Source organism: Canis lupus, chromosome 28, assembly GCF_048164855.1.
Source record: "Canis lupus baileyi chromosome 28, mCanLup2.hap1, whole genome shotgun sequence".
NCBI classification, from domain to species: domain Eukaryota; kingdom Metazoa; phylum Chordata; class Mammalia; order Carnivora; family Canidae; genus Canis; species Canis lupus.
The window spans coordinates 24,361,619-24,386,852 of record NC_132865.1 but is presented as its reverse complement, the minus strand read 5'-3'; the positions used below and the strand labels follow the sequence as shown (position 1 = coordinate 24,386,852).

Below are 25,234 nucleotides of genomic sequence, written 5' to 3'. Positions count from 1 at the left end.
CCCAGGGCATATGGAGTGCAGGGCCAGGAGCATCACCCTAGCACATAGACTTGTGTTCGTTGGTGTTCTCTGGGAAGAATACATTACCTTCATTTTAAAGTAAGTTCAGTATTTTATTCCTGCAGGTTGCATGTGGCTCTTGTGATTTTCTTTACCTGGATGGTTAAAAGGGTAATGACTAGTGGGAAGGTGGGCTCTTTTAAGCCACAGTTCTGGGTTCACTTAGCTAATCTCAGTCTAATTGTGGAAGAGGGGAGAGTCTGAAAAGCCTATGCTTGTTTGTGATACTGGCCCTATAAGGTGATACATTTGGGGAGGAGGGTGTGTGGACACGTACAATTCAATCTTTTTTTTCCCACCAGTTTATCATAATGTCTTAGTTGGTGAGTTTTATAGGTAGTAACAAGGCATTCTGGTATAACTATTAACTAATAATTTTTACTTTCTTACTAATGCCATTGCTACCTATCTGACATGTATTACTAGGTTCTGCTACTTTGTATTGGATATGGGCAGGAATTAAATAAGTAAATGTAAGAAGGAAAGTATAAAAATTCCTTTTTAAAAACAGACTGTAATTTCCTGATGGGGGAAATCTTCTGCTAGTTTCGATTTTATCAGAAATTGTTCTTGTTATTATATCGGGATAATGGCATACACACACACACACACACACACATATATATAGACTAATATATAAGTCTGTCCTGGCTCAAATATAACTTGGAATTTTTAAATACCCTCAACTATGCAGGATCATTTGAAAATGCATCTTTGGAATAGTTAATCTGAATACAGATACTGTGTGGTGATTTTGGAGCTTAAAGGACTATGGGGACAAGATTTTAGGACAATGAATATCAATCCTGTCTGCCTCTACTCAGAACTCACAAAATAAGATAGGCCATTTGAGAAACAACAAAGAAACAAAAAGCAGGTGTGGTGCCACAAAGTCATTTCTCTAAACTACCTTTAACATTTTGTGGCTGACCTCCTGTCTACTATTACTGTTTAGTGACTCTCTGGGAGATGAATGAAAAGTGTTACTTTAAATTGGTGCAGGCGCTGATTCAGGCCTTTGTCATAGGTCTTTTCATTTTGGATTCATTTGGAATCTTTGCTTTGCAGACTGTCATACCAGTAAAAGCTGGATACAAATAACATCACTATTGTCTATCTGCTATTAGGCAGAAAACTGCCATAGAGAGTTTCCTGTTGACATTTTCAAATCTAGCATGACAGTGCGGCCAAAATTATGGTGAGACCTAGAAAAAGACAATGTGACAAAAAACACCTTTTTGTTTCTATTCATGCCACTTATATGGAATGATGTGGCTTTAAAGAGTGCATATTTTTCAATCATGAGCAATGATAATGGATTGGCATTTTGTACCTTTCCATTTATTGAAGATTAGGTATATGCAGTCTTGGTATGTTCCATTCATTTGTTCTGATTTTTATTGTGTGGTTCATTAAACACTGAGAATTGTTCTGTGGCAGTATAGTTTGCTTTTGTGAAACCTAGAATAATATTTCAAAGGAATATTAAAAAGACAAAATGAACCTGACACCTTAGATATCTGATTATTGAGATGAAAATCCTTTTAAAAGTTCTTTTATTGCTTTAGGAACTTTAACAATATTTCTGGACATAGAGGAAAGGGATGTTAATAAGTTCAGATGTTCAGTTTCATGTAATAGATTAATGTTATGATTTAGAAATGTTCTGTTCCTGAGAACTGACTGCATTTAATGTATAAATACTTAATTTTTTGTTTTTATATTCTTCATTAACAAGTATAAAGATACTTTAAAGAATTCCGTGATCTTGGAACTGTTACGAATTAAATGATTGTATTGATATAATATTACATATTATTTTTGTTGTTCACCTTTACCCATTAATTTCCAGCTGACTTCCATAGCAGTGGACACATTGTTGTCAATGGATGGAAAATACATAACACAGCGAAAAATAAATGGTTTGTGTGTATGGCAAAAACACCTGAAGAGAAGCATGAGTGGTTTGAAGCTATTTTGAAAGAAAGAGAACGGCGAAAAGGTAGGTGTATGAATTGGGTGCTATTATACTTTATGAAGATTCTAACTTAGTAAGAGGGCAGATAATGGGCAGAAATTATAAGAAAGTTAAAAAAGCACTCAGATTCACTTGGATTTCCCATGTGGTATAAGACCCATGCTAAAGCAGTATTTTGAATACTTCTAATATTATTATCAAAAGAAAAGAAAAACCTTGTTTAGTTAGTAAAATAATGCATTGTGGCCAGCAATGTCTTTTAAATAGTATCCTATCTGTTGAGGCTGCTATAACAAAATACCATAGACTGGATGGTTTATAAGCAACAGAAGTTTATAGCTCAGTTCTGGAGGCTAACGGCCTAAGATTCAGTGTCTAGTGAGAGCAATTTTCCAGTTCATAGATGGCCATTTTCTGTGTCCTCACATAGTAGAGGGGCAAGAGATCTCTTTGGTGTTTCATTTATAAGGCCACTTAGCCCATTCCTGAGGATTCCACCCTCATGACCTAATCACCTCCCAAATGCCTTACCTTCTAGTACCATCATATTGGGTGTTAGGTTTCAACATATGAATTTGGGAGATATGCAAACGTTCAGTCTACAGCAAATATTTTCATTTGCTTTAAAATTTGTTCAATTATCATTGCACCTCATTCTTGCCATTTCTAAAGCATCATCATGGAGTTTTCCCATAAGAGACAAACTTCAATAGTACAGCAGTACTGTAGGGACTTCAACAGTTATATATTTAAAAGTACATTGAAAATTTCTAGACCAAATATGTTAGTATCTTAATTATAGAATAAGGCACTTTAGATATACATTAATTTTTAAAAATTATTATAATGCCAATAAGGAGTTTGTTCATATGAGGAGTCCTGGTTCAAAACTGCTTCATATTTTTAGCAAGATTTGCAAAAAGGTATTTGATCTGGCAATGTTCAGTTGTGTGAGGTTTATTTTTATTTTATTTTTTTAAAGATTTTATTTGTTTATTCACGAGAGACACACAGAGAGAGAAAGAGAGAGGCAGAGACACAGAGAGAGGGAGAAGCAGGCTCCATGCAGGGAGCCTGATGTGGGACTCGATCCTGGGTCTCCAGGATCACACCTTGGGCTGAAGGTGGTGCTAAACCGCTGAGCAACCGAGGCTGCCCAGTTGTGTGAGTTTTATCTGCAATTAAGCACATTTCTGAAACTCAGCTGGGAAATGCAAATGCTTGTGTTACTACTAATTTCTTTACCAAATAATTGATAAGAAACAAGATAGTATTTATTCCTTTTCCCCAGAGATTTAGGAGTAAAATATCTCATTGCTGATGAAATTTCAGAACACAAAGGACTCTTTCTTCCATCTTCAAAAATTTTCCCTTGAAGAACATACAAAGCTCCTACTTCTATTAAAATATTCATAGTACACAGTTGTTTGAGAATTTCCAAAGCATTTTCAAACACTTAACTCCTTTGGTTGATCTTGGATGGAGAGCCAGTTCGAAAAACTTAAAGATTATGAATACATAGCTGATTCTTTAAGTTTTGTTGAATCTAGCAATCAATTCAAATAGTGTAGAAAATCACTTAAAAGGTAAAATAAATGTTTCATCAAGTTGAACCTTTATTTATTTGGTTTTTCAGAATAGGTATGCATATAGATAAACCTAAAGTGAAAAGGAAGGGAGGAAGGAGAGAAAGGAAGGAGGGAGGGAGAAAGAAAGCACATTCTAGAAATTTATGTTAACAGGTTCTGTTAATGGATTGTTCTCTATTACTGACATGGTAATTGCTCTTCCATTGTAAATAAAAATTTTAGTAAGAAATTTTGTAGCTAGAAGACTAAAAATAATTCCAAGTATTTCTTCTGCAACAGTTCATCAGTCCCATTGGCTGATTGTGGCTTTCAGCCACAAAGGCTTTCAGCTTTGACACTGGTCCCCTCTAAGAAAGATCCTTGCCTGGGTTACCTATTCCCACCAGATTCATGTCCGGGTCTGCATTGCCACTTTCTCCATCTTTATGTCCTGCCTTGTCCTCTCTCTTGAGCTTCGTATGCATTTGTTCCGCTGACTCTTAGCCTCCACCTGAACATCCAGAGTCAACCTGCACAGTCCTGGCCTCCTCCTTACCTGAAACCCTTTCCCAAATACGCCTCTTCCCCCTACTCCCCAGTTTGGCTTTCCTTAAAAGCTTGGCAGGCATCCCGATCTCTCTTTTCTCCATGATGCCTACATTTAACCTTTTGCTGTATCCTATCAATACCACTTCCTGGAGATTTCTCAGCTTCATTCTCTTGGCCTTGGGGCCCCTACTGTTGTCTGCAGGGGCTTGACGTTACCCAAGTTTTTGAGGTCTCCTCCTAATGATGGCTCTCTTTTTAAACCCTCCACCTTCAGTTTATTCCTACACTGTCATCTGAGCTTTGTTTCCAAAGCAACAAAACTTTCTTTCCTGTCCTGCCCTGCTTTTCCCGTCCCTGTGGTAGAAACCCTTGCATGTTTCCCTGATACCTCAGGCATGAAGAACGTGGAATCTGCAGTTGCGCAAGGCCCCTGCCTAACCCAGCAGCATGCCCCCTGTCCTCTCCCCTCCAGCCTGGAGCTCAGTGCCCTGTGCTGCTTCAGAACCTCAGGTAGCTCTGGTGACATGTCCTCTCTCTCTGAAAAGTCTCTTCATTCCTCTGCATTTAAACATTGGTCTTCTGTGAAACCTTTCTTAATGTTTCTCGGAGGTAAGATCCTCTGAATATGGGATGCCTCAGTGGCTCAGGGTTGGTTGAGGTTCCACGTTTGACTCAGGGCATGACCGCGGGGTCCTAGGATTGAGTCCTGCATCAGGATCCCCACAGAGAGCCTGTTTCTCCCTTTGCCTCTGTCTCTTCCTCTCTCTGTGTCTCTCATGAATAAATAAATACCATCTTAAAAAAAAAAAAAAAGATTGCCTGAATATGCCTTTATTGTGTCACACTATCTCCTGTAAGGCTGTTTTGAGGGCCACCTCTCCAGTTGTGCTGATCAAATTCTGCAGAATGGGTGACTGGAGCTGCGGTGCAGCTGTTCTTCCTCCACTGGCCAAACCATGTACCTTTGGGCACAGTTTGCACAAAGGCACTAGACAGCCCTGAGGATCGTGTCCTGACCATCTCCCTGGTATCTCATGAGCTTCTTGGCGATCAGAGCCCTATGGAGGGCTCTGTATCTGCAGACCCCTGCACATGGGAGACGTGCCATAGATGTTTGTTTAATGCAGACATGAGTGAGTGGGGAAACTTTTTCAGTTACCTGTCCTTTGTTTCATTTTGGATAGGTTTAAAATTAGGAATGGAGCAAGACACCTGGGTAATGATCTCCGAACAGGGTGAGAAACTTTATAAGATGATGTGCAAACAGGGAAATCTGATCAAAGACAGAAAAAGAAAATTGACCACGTTCCCTAAATGCTTCCTTGGAAGGTAAGGTCGGGAGTCTGGGTACATGTATTTCTTTCATATTTTCACCATGTCGTGTGTTGACCTTTCTTTAATGATTTTTCTTTTCTTTCTTTCTTTTTTTTTGTTTACTTTAATGATTTTTCTTTTCTTTTTTTTTTTGTTTACTTTAATGATTTTTCTTTAAAAAATATTCCTCTGGGCATTTTTGAATATTTCTTTAACTGTGAACATTTCCTGGCCCATAGTGGGATGAAGGAATGGACTCAGAGCCAGAAATCATAGAAAACTTAAGACATCTATCCATCCACACATGACTTCAGCAATTTCAGATGTACCGTGTTCTAAGGGCAAAACAGATGCAGGGCTGGCAGGCAGGCGGGCTCAGAGTCTAGCAGGGATGTGAGTACAGGCCTAGAGTTTGAGGAGACTCGGGAACGGAGAACACACAGTCTAAACTCGCAATTAATTCAGCATTTTGGCAGCTGGGCTCAGCATGAAGGAGTGTCGACGGGTCTGAAAAAGAGGGTCATGCAAGGGACCCAACACAGAGCAACAGGCAGGGAAGTTGCCTGGGCTTTAGCATAGGTTTACTGTGTGTCCTTTGGGTTCTGAGGACAACTAGACGTGGGGGTCCCTGCTGAGCGAAGCCTGTGGGACCAAAGGTACTACTGCTCAAGCCAGGCCCTGTGCTGGCTGTCCCTATATGTTATTTCTGATCCTCAGATGCATATACTTAGAAGTTAAAAGCTTTGTATTTTTTAAAGATTCAGAAACCAGCGATCAGGGAGTTTACCATGCCCACCTTCATATAGCTATTAAATGCCAATGTCAACTCTATAAAAGTAGTCTGGAGTGCTAATTCCAAGTCTGGACTTGGAACACACATCATAAACAGACTGTCTCCTACCTCTGGCTAGTTAAGAGATTTGGGAAGTTTAACTTTCTTCTTCCTCTCTAAAAAATGAAGATGATTATAGTGCTTACTTGTAATACCTCCCAGAATGTCTTCTTGATTCGTTACGCAGACACAACAAAATAACCACAGGCCACACCAGCTCCCAACCCTGTTAGAAGAATGTAAGCCAGGAAACCCTGGCCTGCAGGGCAGTATGGGGTCTCTTCATTAGTGGGCATGGTCCTTACACCAGACCACACAGCTGCCAGCAAGCTGGTGTCACTATCAAGCCCTGGGTGATGGCTCTTGTGCAAGAGAAAGAGCAGATGTAAGCCCACCTTGGCTTAGAAACCCAATGTTGCAAAGAAGACCCTATTTTTTATAACCACCCCATGGACATAACTTCCGGGGTTCTCATAGGGACATGCCTGCTTCTAAGAGTCACTTCAGCTTCTCACCAGGCATTTATTAGTATTCCATTTAGCCATCAGAACTCATTTTGACCATAAGCAATGCTTCCTGGTAACATGGCTAACACCCTGCCTGCATCAGGTTCTAAGGAAACAGAGCTACAAAGTTGACTCAGGGTCACGTTTTCTTAATTAAAAGAGCAGGGGTTTTATTAACTCTTTACCCTATGATCTCACATGGCCATAGCGCTAGTTAGTTACGACGGTATGTGAGCATTCACCATCCATAGTGCTGATACACAGGAAAGACTCAGTAAATCTTAGCTGTGTTCACTGTGGCTTTTTCCATAACAACACACTAGCTCTGTGTTACAGCCCAAGTTTGAGATTGCTTTTGACAGGATCACGATCCTTTCACAGAGTGTTAATGGGATCTTCTTGTGATTTCAGTAGGTCCCACAATAAAGCCGCCCATTAACTTCCTTTAGTAACCATTCTCTTTTCTTCCTCTATGCTCCTAATTTATAGCAATACTTAGAATGTGCTCTTTCTCTCATTTTAATTTGATGTATTCAGATTTCAGAACGGAGAATGATGCTTGAGCTACATACCAACCAGCTCAATCCATTTGTCAACCACTGATATTAATAAGTGCTCAAAATGTGCCAGGCACTGTGCTGAGTTCCTGGCATTTATTAGCTCATCTAATCCTGTGACAGCACTGTGGAATTGATATACTTTTTTAAAAAAAGTATTTATTTGAGAGAGAGAGAGATAGTGGAGGAGGAGCAGAGGGAGAAGGACAAGCAGATTCTCTGTGCTGAGTGCAGAGCCCAACGGCGGGCTTGATCCCAGGACCCTGAGATCATGACCTGAGCCAAAGGCAGGCACTTAACCGACTGAGCCACCCAGGTGCCCCTGGAGTTGATACTCATTACTTTTGTGCTATCAAGGAAGAAACCTGAAGTTTTACTTCTTTTCAGATTTTCTTTCTTTTGGATGATTTCTATTTAATAGAAGGATTGAAAGCATTTTAACAACTTCTTCTGCCTGAAAATGTACTGGTTAGACTCGATACCCACTTTTAGAATTCTGCAACCCTCAGTTATTTGACTTTAGTCATATGTGTTGCTTTCAGTTTTGTAATAAATGGAGAAGTAATCTCCTGACACTTTCTATAGCTTGGCTTCTCTGACCTCTGTGCAAAATTGAAACCATTCTAAACAGTATCCATTACTTTATGTAAAACTTCAAATGTTAGATTTTTATAACATAAGCATTATAAAATATTTTATTGTAAAACGTTTCTGTGTTTAGTGTTTTCTTATGATACCACATGGCCATATAAACCATCACTACTGAGCTGGTGCTCTCCTGGGTTACCAAACAACATCCTATTTATATGTGATATCTGGGGCTCCTCTCCCCACCCCGAATTGGTAAAAGATATGAGCTGTCATCCTCCCTAGCCTTCCACAGCCACAGCAGATATATGTGGTAGACAGTTCTGATGGAACTGTTTTGTTCCAGAGTATTCCTTTTGGATGACAGTTTAAATTAAAGAATGGATTTACTAAATAACTTTATTTATTTGCTTGTTTATTTTTAAAGATTTTATTTATTTATTTGAGAAGAGAGAGAGAGTAAGTGCACAAGTAGGAGGAGGGACAGAAGTAGAGGGAGAAGCAGACTCCCCACTGAGCAGAAGGCCCATGCAGGGCTCCATCCCAGGACCCTGAGATCATGACTTGAGCTGAAACCAACTTAACCAACTGAACCACCCAGGTGCACCCCATAAATGACTTTAAAATTTGAAAACAATATAATAAAACTTTTGGTGTGTATTAATTTTATATTGGTGCAAAATAAATGACCACATACCTAGGGCTTTAAACAACACCCAGTCATTAGCTCATAATTCTATAGGTGAGAAGGAAATCAAGGTGAATGATACTGGGCTGCCTGCTTAGGGTCTCAAAAGCCAAAAGCAAGATGTGGGCTGCGCTGAGGTTGGGCCCTTATCTTAAGGCTCTGAGGAATAAATCACTTGCAAGCATATTCAGGTTCAGAATTTAGTCCTCAGTGATTGTAAGAGTAAGTCCTATTTGTGTGCTGGCTGTCGGCTAGGACCACTCTCAGAAGCTGCCAGCATTCCTCGCTACATGGCCCTCTATTTTCAAAGGCAACAGTGGCTCACTGAATCTTTCTTGTGCTTTTAATTTTTCTTACTTACTCTTATGCCACCCACCTGAGAAAGCTCTTTCCTTCAAAGTGCTCAACTGACTGGGTCAAGCCCTCTTGAATAATTTACATGTTTTAAGATCAACTGACTGGGGATTTTATTTACATATACAAAATCCATTCATAGCACTACCTACCTTAGGATTTGATTACAAAACCAAGGGACGGGATTCTTGATGGGAGGAGGGAGTAGGAGGACATGTTTGGAATTCCACCTACCATATAGGGTATGCAATATTTTTGGTTTGCCTTCTTGGACTTTCAAACACACTGGTTTTCCGTGCCTGGAAAGCCACATTCCAGACCGTCTATCTCTTATATTAAGTCGTTATTGTTCTATTTATTTTGCCTGTTAGCCCTCTTTAGGATCTGTTTTTATTCTCTTTATAGTTAAAACTACTCTGAAATTTTCCCTTTGTGTTTATTAGAGGTCTCAGTGAGTTGAATAGTTATTATGTGTGGTTTAGAAAAGGGACATGGGTTTTCCAGAATAGCATTTTTTTTTTTTTAGAATAGAGTAAAATTTAAATAATTTTGGGCTTCACATGTGTGGAAAAAATGCATGCTGAAATGCACTGCAAATATTTCTTTATATTTGAGATTCCTTCCAAAGCTGCTTGATGAAAGCATGGTAGAAATAGACTTCCTGAGGGAGGACAAAAAAGACTATTTAACCATTTTAGTGTATTTCTATTGCAGTGAATTTGTGTCATGGCTGTTGGAAATTGGAGAGATTCACAGGCCTGAGGAAGGTGTTCACTTAGGACAAGCATTATTAGAAAATGGAATCATCCACCATGGTAATTATTTCATTAGTTACTAAACTATTCTATTTATCCATCAGCTGGAGGCATCTTAATTCCTTAATCAATTTAGCTTATAGTAAATGTCCACATTATAGAATGCTTATGTATTTTTAACAACATTTCTAGTGCCTAACATATACAGAACTGTAGTTCTGGGAGTTTTAGGGAGTTGGGTTTATGGTGATATATTTGCTAACTTTAATACGAATGGCCACAAAACAGGTAAAAATTAGAAATGCAGGTAAATGTGGGACTGTGGTAAGTTCTAATTAGAGTATTTGGGACTGTTTTATGAGGGAAAGTGTATTAATGTTAGGCATTGTAGAATGAGTAGGACTCTAAGTGGGACAGAAGGGCAGAGAACGTCTCGCCCTGAGGAATAGTATAGATACTCAGGCATGGAACTGGGAAAGCTCACAGTGGTCTCTTCAGGAACTAGTATAGGATCTCTCATGGTGAGACAGTATAGGTCACGGATGAACATACTGGGGAGGAGAGGTGTGGTATGAAAGGTAAGCACATCTGATTCCACAAGATCTTAACACTCTGGCTGTAATATGTAGGGCTTATTCTGAAGGGAGTGAGGAGATGATGGACACTTTTAAGCAGAAAAGTGGCCAGAACTTGGCTCTAGAGCCCTGACATGCAGCAATGTGGAACACAGAGTGGAGACATTGGAGACACTACAGGGAGCCCCATCCATTGGGAGGTCCCCACCTTTCCCTGCAATGGGAGGATGAGGGTTGTGTTCTATGGCATGATGACAGTGGCCCATCTGGGAGGGTTTGATGAAGCTGGAACAGCATATTTGGCAACTATTGTCTGGGAGATGAGGAGTGAAGTGCAAGATCAGATTATTCTGAGGTTTCTAGCTGGTTGACAGGGATGATTATTCAGGAGGAGGAGCAGGATGGGGAGAGGATAAAGAATTTGTGGTAGGCTGGGTATGAGACATCCACAGGGGAGCACTCAGCACGAAGTTGAAAATATGTATGTTAAGTTCAGAATAGAGGGAGATCCAGAGACAAATTTGGCAATCATTTCAAGAGAGCACCAGATTCCTGAGAACATCAGTAACATAGAAAGAAGAACACAGTGATAATGGGACTGAGAAGTAAAACTTGAAGAATTTCTTATGTAAAATGTGAGAGAAGAGAAAGAGGGGGGATTATGAGTAACATGGGTATTTGGCTAAGGTATTTCAGTGTTCCTTTTTTTTTTTTAATTAGAGTGGGACAAAAATGAACTGTATCTTCACAGTTTTTCCCCACCGTACTGGTGCTCTGTAAATTCTACCATCAAAATAGGTCCCTAATTAGACAGCTCCTCTCACTTCCAGGATCCCCACCTTCTTCTCAGTAACCATCCTCTCCTTCCTTGCTTCCACTTTGGTCCTCCATCCCTATGATACACCCTACAGATAACAGCTGGAGACCTTGAAATTAGCAATAATCATGCCTCGGATAAACCTCATTGGCTACAATACCGCCACTGCACAAAGCATGGAAACCTTTTAAAACAATGTAAGATCAAGGTATTCTGCTTATCATCATCTGCTGATATCCCATTAAACTCAAAGAAAAATCCAGAATCCCTTATCAAAGTCTGGATCTCTTTTCCGTGGCCTGAAAGGCCCCATGTGATAGGGCCCCTGACATCCTCTGTGACTAGGCACATAGTGTAGCACCTAATTCATTACATGGTGGCCCCTGTGGCTTACTGTCTCCTCCTTGAACACTCCATTTGGGATCTTTGCTCTTGCTGTTCTCATTCAACAGTTATTTATTAATTCCTAATATATGCTAGGGACCTTTCTAGGTGCTAGAGAGATAGCAGTAAATGAAATTACAAAAGTCACCGTCTTGTCTTCAGTGACACTCTGACTTTTAGAATCTTATCCCATTATTGCAACTAGCTGTGTTTTTAATTTTAATTTTTTAAATTTTCTTTATAAACTTATCATGCTGTTTTATTTGTTTATTCCTTCTCTATCTCCCATACTTACTCTGGCCCCCAATCAAATATAAATACTATAAGAACGGGACCCTTGTTTGTTAATATATAGTAAATGGCTGGAGTGCCCATCACATGTAGGTGCTCAATAAATATTTGCTCAGTGGATAAATAAATGACTAATTATATTGTGAGTAAACAGATAATACTGATAAATTGTATATGATTTTGTACTTGATTCTTTAGTACCATAGAAACACCATGTAGCACCAAGTATGCTAAAAAGCATTATCCAAAAACTTAAAAGTAAGAATGAAAAGGTGATATTGAGCTAGATGGCTTTTCTCTTTGCTGCTTCTCTTTCCTTTGTTCTAGGCCCAAGTCCAAGTATATACTTGGGTCAAGAAGGGAATATATTTGTTTTGTCCTGCAGTCCACTGAAGCTCAAGTAGGTGGAATATAGACAGGTTTTGCATACAATCATAGACCTTCAGAAATCAGGTGATTCTTGTCTCATTTATACTGTGTACTTCCAGGGACTATGTCTTACCAGACAGAGCAAAGAATGAAAAAAATCTGTTTATGAACACCTTTGTTTATTTTTTTCCTACCTGACTCTTTCCTTCATTCTATGTGTAGGATATTATACGAGGTACTTTACGTATGTAAACATGAATAGTGACTTTATTTCTTATGGTCTGGTAGTCTTAAGCCTGTCTTTTTACCTTGTTTATCAAGCAATCCAGCTGTTGACATATTTCCTTTCAGAAAGGTAGAAATCTACTAGGATGGGAGAATTAATTTTTGGCAGGGAACTCTGAGAAGGAATTGGTTAATGCTAGCTGCTATAACAAATATACCACCTAACTACATTGATTTACATTCTAAAAGCTATTTTTTCACTCAGATAAAGTCACTGGTGGAGGATGGGGTTCGGTGCTCTCCCTCACACAGGGTTTTGGTGTCTGATAGAGGCTCACCTACTTTCAGTGTAAAGAGCTCTTAAAAGTCATGTTGAAGGAGTAGTGGAGTTTTTGGTTTGTTGGTTTTAAATGGGCCTATACACTCCCCATTGTGCCATACTTTTTTGTGCATGTCTTTAGATGCAACGTAGTTTCATGGCCACTCCTTACTGCAAGAGAAACTTAGAAATGTAGGGTAGATTCATGTCTAGGATAAACAAAAGCTAAACTGATTTGATCAACAGTGACCCAATTTCTGCTACTGAGACACAGCTCCCAGGTCAATATTAAAAAAATCACTGGAATTATTTTAAAGCCAGAGTAATCATTATATAAACTCATCAATATTTTATGATTATATCATCATGTAATAATCATAAAAATAACTTTTAACATTTCTCTTTCAATGGAGGTTTTCATAACTTCTGTTGTTAATTTGAGTGACTTCATACCATTATGAATTAGAAACAAGAGAAAAAAAGATCCTAAAGCTGTCAGCAATTGATGTTGCTCTTTGTTTAAAAGATTATCTAAGAAATACAATTTTTGTACTTGTACAATGCTTACTGTATTTAGAAAGAGCTGCACACTAAGTTTGTTATAATATTTTCTTATTTGACTATGAGATACCTTGTAATAAACAAAAGGGCATTACAGAAATTTTATACCGAGAACTGGAAAATTCAGGATGTGGGGTAAGAGGATGTCCTTTGAAGGGGCTATTAGGTTATTTTCAAGCCACCCTTCCACTCTTGCTTTCATATTTCATCATGATGACCTAGGAATTGTGTGAGGACTAAGTCGCTTATTTGCATAGTGCATTGGGTTCTGAAAACTCAAGACATAACTCTTATGGATGGAATTTTACTGACTTTGCAATGACAAAACTTATTACTTTGCCTGAAATTGTGAGTAGCTAGCCAAACATTTTCATGTCAATTGTAAGTTAGTACAAACCCGAGTTGGAGTAATATCTTCATAAATATCTTTATGAATCTTAAATATCTTCATGAATACTCTGATCTGTTCTTCAGTTCATAACTGCTAAAAGCTCTTGAAGGAATCACTGAATTCCATTGGAGAGAACCACCCTTATTTATTTTGTTAAAGTGTTTCTCACAATATTTTTAATTGCCTCCCTCTAAAGAAAGGAAAAAATCAACAACATAAGATTTTTTTAGTAAGGAATATCAGAATAGGAGAATTCAGTCCTAATCAGTTTATCCTCCAACTTCAGACACCATTTTCTCCAACATAATTTTGTAAAGAAAGAGATTAAATTCTGGATTAAAATTTATTTTGAATTTTCAGAGGTAAAGACTTTTGATTATTTAACGTAGGAGAATTTAAGTCTTTTTGCACAATGATATTTATAACCCAATTAATTCTTTTTCTGAGAAATAAAGCCCTGAATCCTCCCTATTATTAACATTCTGTTTGTCACAGTTTGATTTTAGTGGCCTGTACTATTATTGTTATCAGAATTTGATCAGTTGTAATGTCTGATTTGGCATATAGAATTTTTGTTGCTAAAAGCAATCACTTTTTTTAAGTGTCCAAAGTTAACTAGTACAGATTCCCCCAAACTAGGAGGAGGAGAACACATTATGCAACTTCACATTAATAATCTTATTAGAATGTAGAGATATGAGCCAAACATGGTTGTTTTATTGGTATGTAGTTCCAGCTGCATTTAGTGAAAATAGAGTTCCTAAAATAAAGTTGAATGAACCATCTGTTTTAAAGAGTGAAAGCAAAAAGATTTGACTATTATTGCCACTATTCACATTGCAAATATCGTTGAGAACTTTACAAAAGCAAAGCCTTGATATACCAAGGAATTGCTGGGTTGAAGCAGCATATGCTTTTGCGGTGATATGCTGATATATTTTCTTATCTGAGTTTACTATTTACATTAGAAATACTTATGCAAAAATTTAGAGACCTCATTCATTATATCCAGTAGTGTGCTGAAGTCGGCTATACAAACTTAAAAGAGGTGGTAATTACATTTCTTAGAAATTTGCAAGCTGGTTGTAAAGCACAGCTATTATTAAAAATTATATGAACAGATAGCACATACATTGTATTATAAACAAAGTTCATATATTATTAAAACTCATTACTTCCTAATTATTTTACTATATTTTATTATTGTTTACGTTCTTGGTGGTATTTATATCTATTTTTTCTGTATGATAGAAATACTAAATAATAATATATCACTGCTCATCTAACTCTGTGTTCAGTGACTATTTCAGTAGCTTGAAATTGGCCAGTGTGGGAATATTTAATACCACAGAAATTGGTGAATACTACAGATTGGCACTCCTTTTCCCTCACCACCTAGAGAGCCAGTTGTATCCTTAGTAATATCACAATATTGCATAGTTGTTTAGAAGACAGTGTGAAGCAACCTTTCTCACATGACCTTAATTCTCAACAGTCAATAAGCCCATTTTTCATGTTCAAGAAGTTGGAGGGAGTGCATTTGAATGCAGAACAATTCACTGTTTTTCCAGAGCAATAGCTAAAAACCCAAGATTAATCATGAAAGTCACAGGAGTTTGCTATACAACTAAGCACTCCATTTTTTAAATTTAATTTCCCTATTTTATTTATTTATTTAAATTCAATTTGCCAACATATAGTATAACACCCAGTGCTCATCCCATCAAGTGCCCTCAGTGCCTGTTACCCAGCTACCCCATACCCCTACCCATGTCCCCTTCTGCAACCCTTTGTTTGTTTCCCAGAGTTAGGAATCTCTCATGTTTGTCTCTCTAATTTTTCCCACTCAGTTCCCCTCCTTTCCCTTATAATCCCTTTCACTATTTCTTATATTCTACGTATGAGTGAAACCATATGCTGATTGTCCTTCTCTGATTGACTTATTTCACTCAGCATAATACCCTCCAGTTCCCTCCACACTGAAGCAAATGATGGGTATTAGCTGATGGCTAAGTAATATTCCATTGTGTATATATATACCACATCGTCTTCCATTCATCTGTCAAAGGACATCGAGGCTCCTTCCACAGTTTGGCTAGTGCGGACATTGCTGCTATGAACATTGGGGTGCAGGTGTCCTGGCGTTTCACTACATCAGCACCTTTCAGTACTAAGCACTCCATTTTGATTAGGAATTTTAAACTACTGTTTGTTTTATCATGGCAAAAGACATTTGGGCCCAACATTTCCTTGAATTTTGAAATATCAAGACAATAATGTATTTCAGTGACTCTTAGAGGATAAAAATGAAAAAGGTAGATTGCAGAGAAGAAATAAATAACTAGTCTTGAGACATGCCATACGATTGCAAAATATTTCTCTTGATATTATTTTTCTTTTTTTCTTTCACACATGCTTTTTTCTTTTTGGCTTGATATGGGGAAAAAAAGGTGCCAAAAGGCTGTGTTGTCTATCTTTCTTTGGCAGCAATCCTGTTTCAATCTGATGGCTGCAAGCCATGCACATGGTTTGGGTAGGTTGGGGTAAAATAGCTGAAACTTCACTTAACGTTTGCATGTGTGTGTTGTGTGTGTGTGTCTGATAAGTCTTTTGGCTTTCTCTGGATTCACCAAATGTAGTTCATGAAAATTAATTCTGCCAACTTTTTCTCCCTCTTTAACATTTTTAACAAAAAATAATCACCTCTCTATCTTCTATCTAATCATGAAAACACAGCCCCTTGAGGTAAATTATCTGCTCTGCAAATGTTGCATTCCTTGTAAAGAAAACATTTAAAGATAAACTCTTTGAGGTTCAATTTATGTTTTTCTTTCCTCTTACAAACAATCACTTTTGTTAGACTATCTATAAAATATTTCTGGAAAAAAAGAAAACTTGAGAGGAAGTTAAATAGGAGTCTTTATGAATATGAAACTCTTACCTCAAGGATGAAAGTGAAGGATGACCATTCTCATTTCCACTAAGAAAAAAAAATAAGTGACATGTAAGAAAAACATTCCTCAGTTTCAGAAAACTTGAAATTTTGGAATAAGTTACATATTAAAATTATATAATCTACACCAGAGTTCTAAACACAGATTAAACAGTCAAGATTGGTATATGTGTGGTCTTGGCCTGATTGCTGTGGGATAAAATAGATAAATACTAAATTTCACCTCTAGGACTGAGAATTGAATTATAACTTACTAATTAGATTATCTGCTTTTCGAAGGACAGTTTTTGCTCAACTTTGTGGCACTGTGAAGAAATAGAAAACACAACTTTGTATATTTATATAAATAATACACTATACACATACTCATGCTAACTAAATATTATGTATTTATATAAATAATACACTATACACATATTCATATTATGCTAACTAAATATTGCTACTCTATTTCTTAAATCACTATATGGAAATTATAAATATATAACAAAATCTTATCATGAATCTTTCTGTCAAAATACTGGATTGGTATTACTGTGTTAGGAAAACAAAAGTTTTTGGTAAATACAAGTTTAAATATTTGGGAATATGTATTTTATAAATTTATTTGTTTTTATTTGCCACATTTTAGATTGTCAATATTTTAATATATTGTTTCTATGTTCTTAGTTACTGATAAACACCAATTCAAGCCAGAACAGATGTTATATAGATTTCGTTATGATGATGGAACTTTTTATCCAAGAAATGAGATGCAGGATGTGATTTCAAAGGTAACAACCTCTCCCAGAAACTTTTATCAAGAGCAGAGTTCATGTCGTTATACTTCACCAAGATAAAATGCTGCTGAAAGACTTAAAAAAAAAAAAAAAAAGACTTAAAAAAAAATTCTTCTGGTGTAGAAAATAGCATTTGTAAGCAAGTCTCTCAATTTCTTTTTTGCTATTTAAAGAATTCCAGGGTTAGATCATTTTTTTTCATTCTCTTATGTAGTTCTAAATGGAAGTAATGAAATTGCATCACTCAGATTATATCCACTGAAAACTATGTCACATGTAGCAACAAGTGGCCATTATACTTGAATAAATTTTAAAAATACATAAATATATAAAATTTATGTAACATCAGTTTTCTTCGCATATTTGACAAAATTTATATTGATATATGATGAACATGTAGTGTGAGGTATTATTGCTGCATAGATTTATTTTCTGCTTGTGTTTTGAAGTTTTACATTTTAAGAAAAATAGTTTTAAAAACTTTTTCTATGTATATGTCATATGTATAAAATTCATATGTACAAATTTGACAAATGTCAAATTCATAGTACAACTTGGTCCTGTTTTTAATTATTTAAGTTATTTTTTCTGATGTAATACAACAGATGAATAACTTTTAAATGGTAGAGATTATATAGTGATTCCAGAATGTTGACAGTGGAATTAGTAGTCTCAAAATTTCATTAGTCTGTCCTTTGAGTGATCTTCCTTGTTTTTGACATATCTTTATTTTATAATAGGGAGTGAGATTATATTGCCGTCTCCATAGTCTGTTTACTCCAGTGATTAGGTGAGTCTGATTTCTAAGTTCTGGGCAACTTACTTGGAAATATTTATATTGCATATTAGGTAAGCATTGTTCAGCTGCAGACTCTTGGCTTATTTTTCTTCCATAAGTGAAAATTATACTTTAAAGATTATTTTAAGTAATAATTGATCTGAAAATTTTTCTAAATTTTGTGAGGCTCTAATTATACAGTTTTTTCCATGGCTTTTTATTCTGATTTCTAAAATTATTTGCCACTAATTCATACTAAATTATAGACTTCATAATGAAATAATCCACATTTAGTTAATATTTAGTTAATAATAGTTGACTAGGAGATGATTTTGAAATATTATTTCCTATAAATACCACTATGATTATTATATATTGATTTTTCTTCATCAAGTTGTATAATCACATCTTTGGCATGTATTTTCACAGTATTTTCTTCTAACAGTCTTTTTTTCCAAAGAAAAGATTTTGTACTTGAAAATTAAGAATTAATTGGAGTTAAAAAGTAAAATTTTATAATTTTGTTCTCTAACATGATTTTCCTTTTGAAGAGATATGCCTTTTTTAAAGTGGAATCATAATTAATTTCAGTTTATCTCTCCAGAAAGACATCAGAAAACTGAGTTTTGTGTTATGATTACTAATAGAAGAGATGTTCTGGAATATTATTGTTTTTTTATGAAATATACACTGATAGAATGTAGTATGATGCTACGCTCATTTCAAATGGCCAGATGTCATCTAGAACTTATTGACTGAAACTTAATATTCAGGACCAAAAAAAAAAAATGGATGCTTCATTTCCAAAATGAATAAAGAGTCTTTTCAGTCATGGCTATAGAATCCAAATGTTTGATGTGCTGGTGTTTCTATTTTTCATTCTGGTTTCCAATTCCAAGGAAACTCAGAACTTAAGGAAAAAACTATCCACAAGTGACTGTTTAAGTGTATTGTAATGCTCACTAATGTTTTATAGAGAACACAGTGCAGATCCTTGAGGAAGAAACAGAATCTTATCCATTACTCCTAAAAATGCCTTTTCACAAATAGGCTTCCTTAAAGTGAAAAGAAGTGAAAATGAACCCATATTTATTGATTCCCTACTAGATTTCTAGCATAGCCACCCTGCAAATATTTTGGATAACCTAATACTAAAAGATGGTTACTTCACTCCATAGCAAGTGGGTACTTAAATTAGTTTTTTCTGCTAAACTCAGAAAAAAATAATGCTTACATTTTTCATGTTACCTGTGTATATATAGATTTTGTATGTGAGAAAATGTGCTCTGAAAATGTATTTTAGCCATATGGGATTTCTTATCAAGAAGGTTACATTCCATAAGAGCTGATAAGGAATTGTTCTTTGGCTAGTAATGACAATTGTTTATGAGCTGTCAAGGAAAAATTTATGGGAAAAAAACCATAAAACAGATGGAATGTATGATAGTCATGCTTTTAATATGTGTGAACTCAGCTTACAAAAAGAAAAATTATTTGAGTGAAGAATTCACTGACCCACATGTGTTTTATAATATCCTGACTACCCTTTCCCTTCTTACTGAAGTTTATGGAAACCAAGATGAAATGGGCAATGAGGTATCAGAAACATGGAGATAGATTTAAAAAGATTTTTTTTTTGAAAAAAGAATCTGCTATTGATTACTAGCTAACTTAGTGTATTCATTACTAAGATCTCAGAAATTTCAACCATTTTTCGGGGACTTTTCCTTTTATGAAAGTAGATAAAATGATGTCAGTATTAATTGTCAATTGCTGACAGGGGCTAAAGAACTGTGAATAGAGCTAGTAATTATTTATTACTTCAAGTTGTTTGCAGTTCAGATCTTTTGACATTTTGAAAAGACTGTCATTTTCTCTTTGATCCAGGCCTGCAGAATGAATGCATTATAGATTTCTGCTCTGAGGGCCCCATTCTGATCAAGAGCACTTGTTGGTGTCTAACTTCACTTTGAATGATTTCTCAGATCTGGAAAGTTTACTGAAAGTTGAGGCTAATGTAGAATCAACTGGTTCCCTTGGTTTCCTGGGGATGTGGTATCACTTGTCCATGTTCTGATCAGACAAGATGAATGACAGGATTCTCAGCATGTTTACCTCAGGCAGACCTGCTGTCTGCTACTGCAGCTGAGCCAAATGGAATAATGCTCCTGTGTAAATCCAGCCTTCCTGGAGAATTCAGGAATGAAAGGATTGCTTTATTCTCCACATTTTGATGAGATTTTTTTGGTAGACTCTATCTTGATTTTAAGGGAAGAATTCTATTTTGTTATTCTTTTAATGAGGTATTGTGTTTCTAGCTAAGTTATTACTAGATAATATATCAGTAATAATATACTTGTGTATAAGAAGATGTCAAAGGAGAAATGTCCTGTTTTGGTATCCTTGTCAGTCAGTTCTGATATGAGCTAATGAAGGAATTTTCAGGTATTATGTATACCTCGGAAACCTCTCTTATTTGCACATAATTTGGATGATACATTCAGATTATATTTAGTAAACTTTTCTGTTGTACACTGATATTAAATGAAATGTTTTCCTGCACTTATCCCCTTGCTTACTGGTTTTGTTTTCTTTTTCCTGTATAGAGATAAAGATTACCATCTAAGGACCTACAAATCTGTAGTCATGGCCAACAAACTTATAGACTGGTTAATTGCGCAGGTAAATAGACAAATAGAAGTTTCTGAGTTACATTCACTGCTGCTTTAAGCTTTGAGGTGATCAGGGTACTTTTTTTTTTTTTATCACCACGTGCAGATGACACACAGTAAAATAGCTAATATAAAGCAGAGTTAGGATTTGAATCTAGGTAATCTGACTTCAGAGTCTTCAAAGTTAATTTTTATACTATTCGGTCTTTCAAGAGAAAGATGTTCCTATTTTTAAAATATCAACTGAGATTCATCAAAAAAACTAAGTGTAGGGTATCTGGATGGTTCAGTCAGTTAAGGGTCTGACTTTTTCTTTTTTTTGTTTTGTTTTGTTTTGTTTTGTTTTGTTTTGTTTTAAAGAATGCATCCGACTCTTGATCTCAACTCACTTCTTGATCTCAGGGTCATGAGTTCAAGCCCCACATTTGGCTCCATGCTGGGCATGGAGTCTATTTACGAAAGAGAGAGAGAAACAGAAAGAGAAAGAAAGAAAGAAAGAAAGAAAGAAAGAAAGAAAGAAAGAAAGAAAGAAAGAAAGAAAGAAAGAAAGAAAGAAAAGAGAGAGAGAGAGAAAGAAAGAAAGAAAGAAAGAAAGAAAGAAAGAAAGAAAAGAAAAAAGAAAAGAATAGAATCGAAAAAAAAAAAAAAGAAAAAAAAAAGAATAGAATCGAATCTTAGGTTTAATTTGAATATTACTGAAGAATATCTATGCACATACACTAAAACCTCTTGTATGGTTTGTTTTCTAATTTGTTTTAAGATACTGTTTATTAGTCCTAGCAAATTATTCTAAAATGCCTGTGCCTTTCTCTTGGTTAGATAATAATTGTGCTTTGACCATATAAGCTTTAATATTTATCTACGCTCATTTTAAATAAGAAAGTATGAAATTTATTGTTAATTGTATTTATTTAGCTCAGGAACTATGGTAGGTATTGAAAAAATGTTATTTGCAAATTAGGGCATCTACCCCAACATACTAGATATTCAAATAAAAATTTAAATGTTTTATTATACTGGGTCAACTAATATATGATCACTTGTTTTTCATTGATTAAAAAACAACTTTGATAGAACTTACTATTTTGGGGTAGGGGATATTGCTTGTTGAAATGTTATCATGCTTAGATATATATGTCTATTTCATAAGCAGTTTTACTTTTTTGTTATTAAAGAAAGTGGTCTATTCCTTGTTAAATATGAATAACATTTGATAATCATAATTTTTGCTTCAATATTGTTTAATATTTGATTCATCTGTGCACATAAATGTTGAGATTTTTATTATGTAATATTAATTTCTAGACTACCCAAGACTGCTTATTTTTGAATTTATAGCACTTAAATGTATTTTATTTAGAAGTTAAGATTTTAGATTAAACCAAACAATTATTTTTATATAAAAACTGATTCATACATGCAGTGGGTTTACTAGAGTCAGAGCCTTTTTCAATATTATGGTCAAATGTGCATCATTAGAATTGGTTCTGTACTTGGTGTCAGAGTTGGCATTTTACATAGAAATTATAATCTTATAGAATTCACATGAACTTGTTGTGTATGTTGACTATGTGAGAAAACTGAAGAAAGTTTTTTGAAGTGAAGATTGGTGCCTAATAAATATTTAAAGTTCAGGAACCAGTGAGCAGCTTTTTTTCTTCTTTTTTTTTTTGGCATTGTTTTACTTTTCAAATGTGAGTATTAGAATAATAGAACAGGCTATCCAAAAACTGGACCATATTGCAATTATTTTTTTTCTTCAGGTTTTCTTAGTGGCCTATTATGACAATTTCTTAGAAGTGGTACATACTAGAAATTGGGGTGATGGACTGGGACTCAGGTAATCTACTACCAGATGCTTGTTCTTCTGATTAGTTATGTAAAGTTGAACAAATCCCTTCATTTATCTAGATTTTTATTTTCACAACGGTTTACTACTTAGCGAATTATTATCTAACAGTAAAAGGCACAGGGACATTAGAATAATTTGGTAGGACTAACATTAGATACATACATATATGTACATATGCCTATTCCTATATATGAATCCATACTTATATGAACAAAATAGAAGTTTTCTAGATAAAAACATAACAGAAGCTTGGATTGGGCTTTCATTTTTTTCTTCATTTATATGATCTGATTATTTTTTCTGCAAGATAGTAAAAGAGAAGCTTGCATTTACAAGCTCAGCTGTACAAATTACTTTTAGGGTCTTAGAAATCACCCTACATTAGTAGAGTTTTTTAGGGGTCCTTTAAAGAGCAAGGCCATTTAGTAGAGGAATGTGATAGCAGAGATCATGCATAATGATTTTTCGTTAACTTTATTTAGTGTGTTTTCAATATATAGGTTGTTTTCTTGTGGTACAATTGGGATACAAGATTTAAAAAAAATGAGAGAAATGGATCATTTGTGGTATCAACAAATTTTAGTTACTTATATATTTTCATGTTTAATACAATATGGTTTTTCTCAGGAAATATTAACTCTTTGCTTTTCACTTAATGTCAAAAAAGATGTTTTCATAATTAAATAAATGTTTTATAGCAATTAGGTGCATCATGAGCTTATGAATGCGATGTGTGCCTTAATAAATGACTGGCTCTGTCAGTATGGTGCTGGGAACATCAAATGTCATGAAGACACACCAAAGCCTTTAGTTGCCTATTAAGATATGCCATATTTTTGTGGTTAACAGGGGGATTGCCGCACCCGAGAAGAAGCAATGATATTTGGTGTCGGTCTCTGTGACAATGGATTTATGCACCATGGTAGGAATTTTTATTCTGGGAGATTACAAATGTATTTTACTGTTTTGTTTTTGTTAGGGCATAGGGAGTATCTCATTCTTTTAGTGAAGTCATTTAGAGATGAACCAACAAGACTGTATGGGTCTTGCCATGTATCCATGCTACATCATATCTGCATTCAGTTTCACCGCTGGTGCCATTCCAATGTCTAGTTGCTATTATCTACCAGTTGCTATGACTTCCCTTCTATTTTTCTAGACTGATTCCAGAAGAACAAAATCTTGAACTAAGAAGTTGGTTTTTTTTTAAGTAGCTTCTAAAAAAAATTGAAATTGTTTTAGATCAGACTCATGGGTTTTTTGAATGTCAGTATATATTTAAAATGATTAAATGAAAGCATATATTGTCAGATAATTATTGTTCTTTTTAGAAAAATGCTTTTAAAATTATCTCAGAGAATAAAATTATAAATCTATGGAAAAAAATGTCTTTCATATTGGCTACTAATTAAAGATTTTGTTGTTCGATGACTTCATTCCCCCTAAATTTATAAAAATAATGAGACTTAGTTTTCCCTCTCTATTCATAGCATCTTATAGATTCCACAAACCTAATCTTTTGCACTGTTTGCATGTATATAACATATATATGTATACTTATAAACACATTTGGGTTATGTATATATACCTATTTGTCAGTTACTTTCAGAAGGTTATTACCTTTTTTTTAAAAAAAAGATTTATTTATTTTAGAGAAAGAGACTGGGAGAGAAGGCAGAGGGAGAGGAAGAGAGAGAATCTTAAGCAGATTGCCTGCTGAGGGTGGAGCCTGACCCCAAGCTCAATCTCATGACCCTCAGTTGGTTGAGCAATCAAGAGTCAACTACTCAACCAACTGAAACAATCACAAGGTCATTACCTTTTTATGAAGAAGGAAGTATAACAAAACTTTCAATGATATTGAGAGCATTTTTGGTTAGCCTACATTCATTTGGGATTTCCATTACATCCCACTATGTATCTCTAGAGCACTATATGAGTTGTGATAGAGAAATATCAGTCTTTGAAGAGCAAACTATTGACTGGGAGAATTGACATTATTATGGGGAATTAAAACAATAATATCAAGCTGAAAGCCTTCAAGTATTTTAATTTTCTTTTTTTTAAGATTTTATTTATTTATTCATGAGACACACACACACACAGAGAGAGAGAGAGAGAGAGAGAGAGAGGCAGAGACACAGGCAGAGGGAAAAGCAGGCTCCATTCAGGGAGCCCAACGTGGACTCAATTCTGGGTCTCCAGGACCACGCGCTGGGCTGAAGGCAGCACTAAACCGCTGAGCTTCCAATTGTTTTTCTTTTTAAAACATCAATAAGCAGTAACTTTATCTAAATATTTATGTCAAAATATTGAGTTAAGGGTGCCTGGGTGGCTTAGTCGGTTAAGCATCTAACTCTTGATTTTGGCTCAAATCACAATCTCGGGTGTGAAGTCAAACCCATTGTTGGGCTCATGCTGGAGGTGGAGCCTGCTTGAGATTTTCTCTCTCCCTCTCTGTCTGCCCCTCTCATATGCCTAAATAAATAAATAAAATAACAACAAAAAAAATAAACTAT

General features: G+C 35.6%; 1 protein-coding gene and 1 pseudogene across 1 annotated transcript in view; one reads left to right on the top strand and one right to left on the bottom strand.

The window, feature by feature from the left end:
- PREX2 (phosphatidylinositol-3,4,5-trisphosphate dependent Rac exchange factor 2) overlaps positions 1-25,234 on the top strand; it is a 283,911-nt gene that overhangs the window by 108,280 nt on the left and 150,397 nt on the right. The window contains exons 9-15 of the mRNA XM_072804340.1: positions 1,913-2,062; positions 5,340-5,484; positions 9,709-9,809; positions 17,304-17,407; positions 18,154-18,203; positions 20,798-20,873; positions 23,565-23,637. Of these exons, the coding sequence (XP_072660441.1) occupies positions 1,913-2,062; positions 5,340-5,484; positions 9,709-9,809; positions 17,304-17,407; positions 18,154-18,203; positions 20,798-20,873; positions 23,565-23,637 (699 nt within the window). The remainder of the gene's footprint in view (positions 1-1,912; positions 2,063-5,339; positions 5,485-9,708; positions 9,810-17,303; positions 17,408-18,153; positions 18,204-20,797; positions 20,874-23,564; positions 23,638-25,234) is intronic.
- Positions 11,251-11,318, bottom strand: LOC140620450 (U4 spliceosomal RNA; annotated as a pseudogene).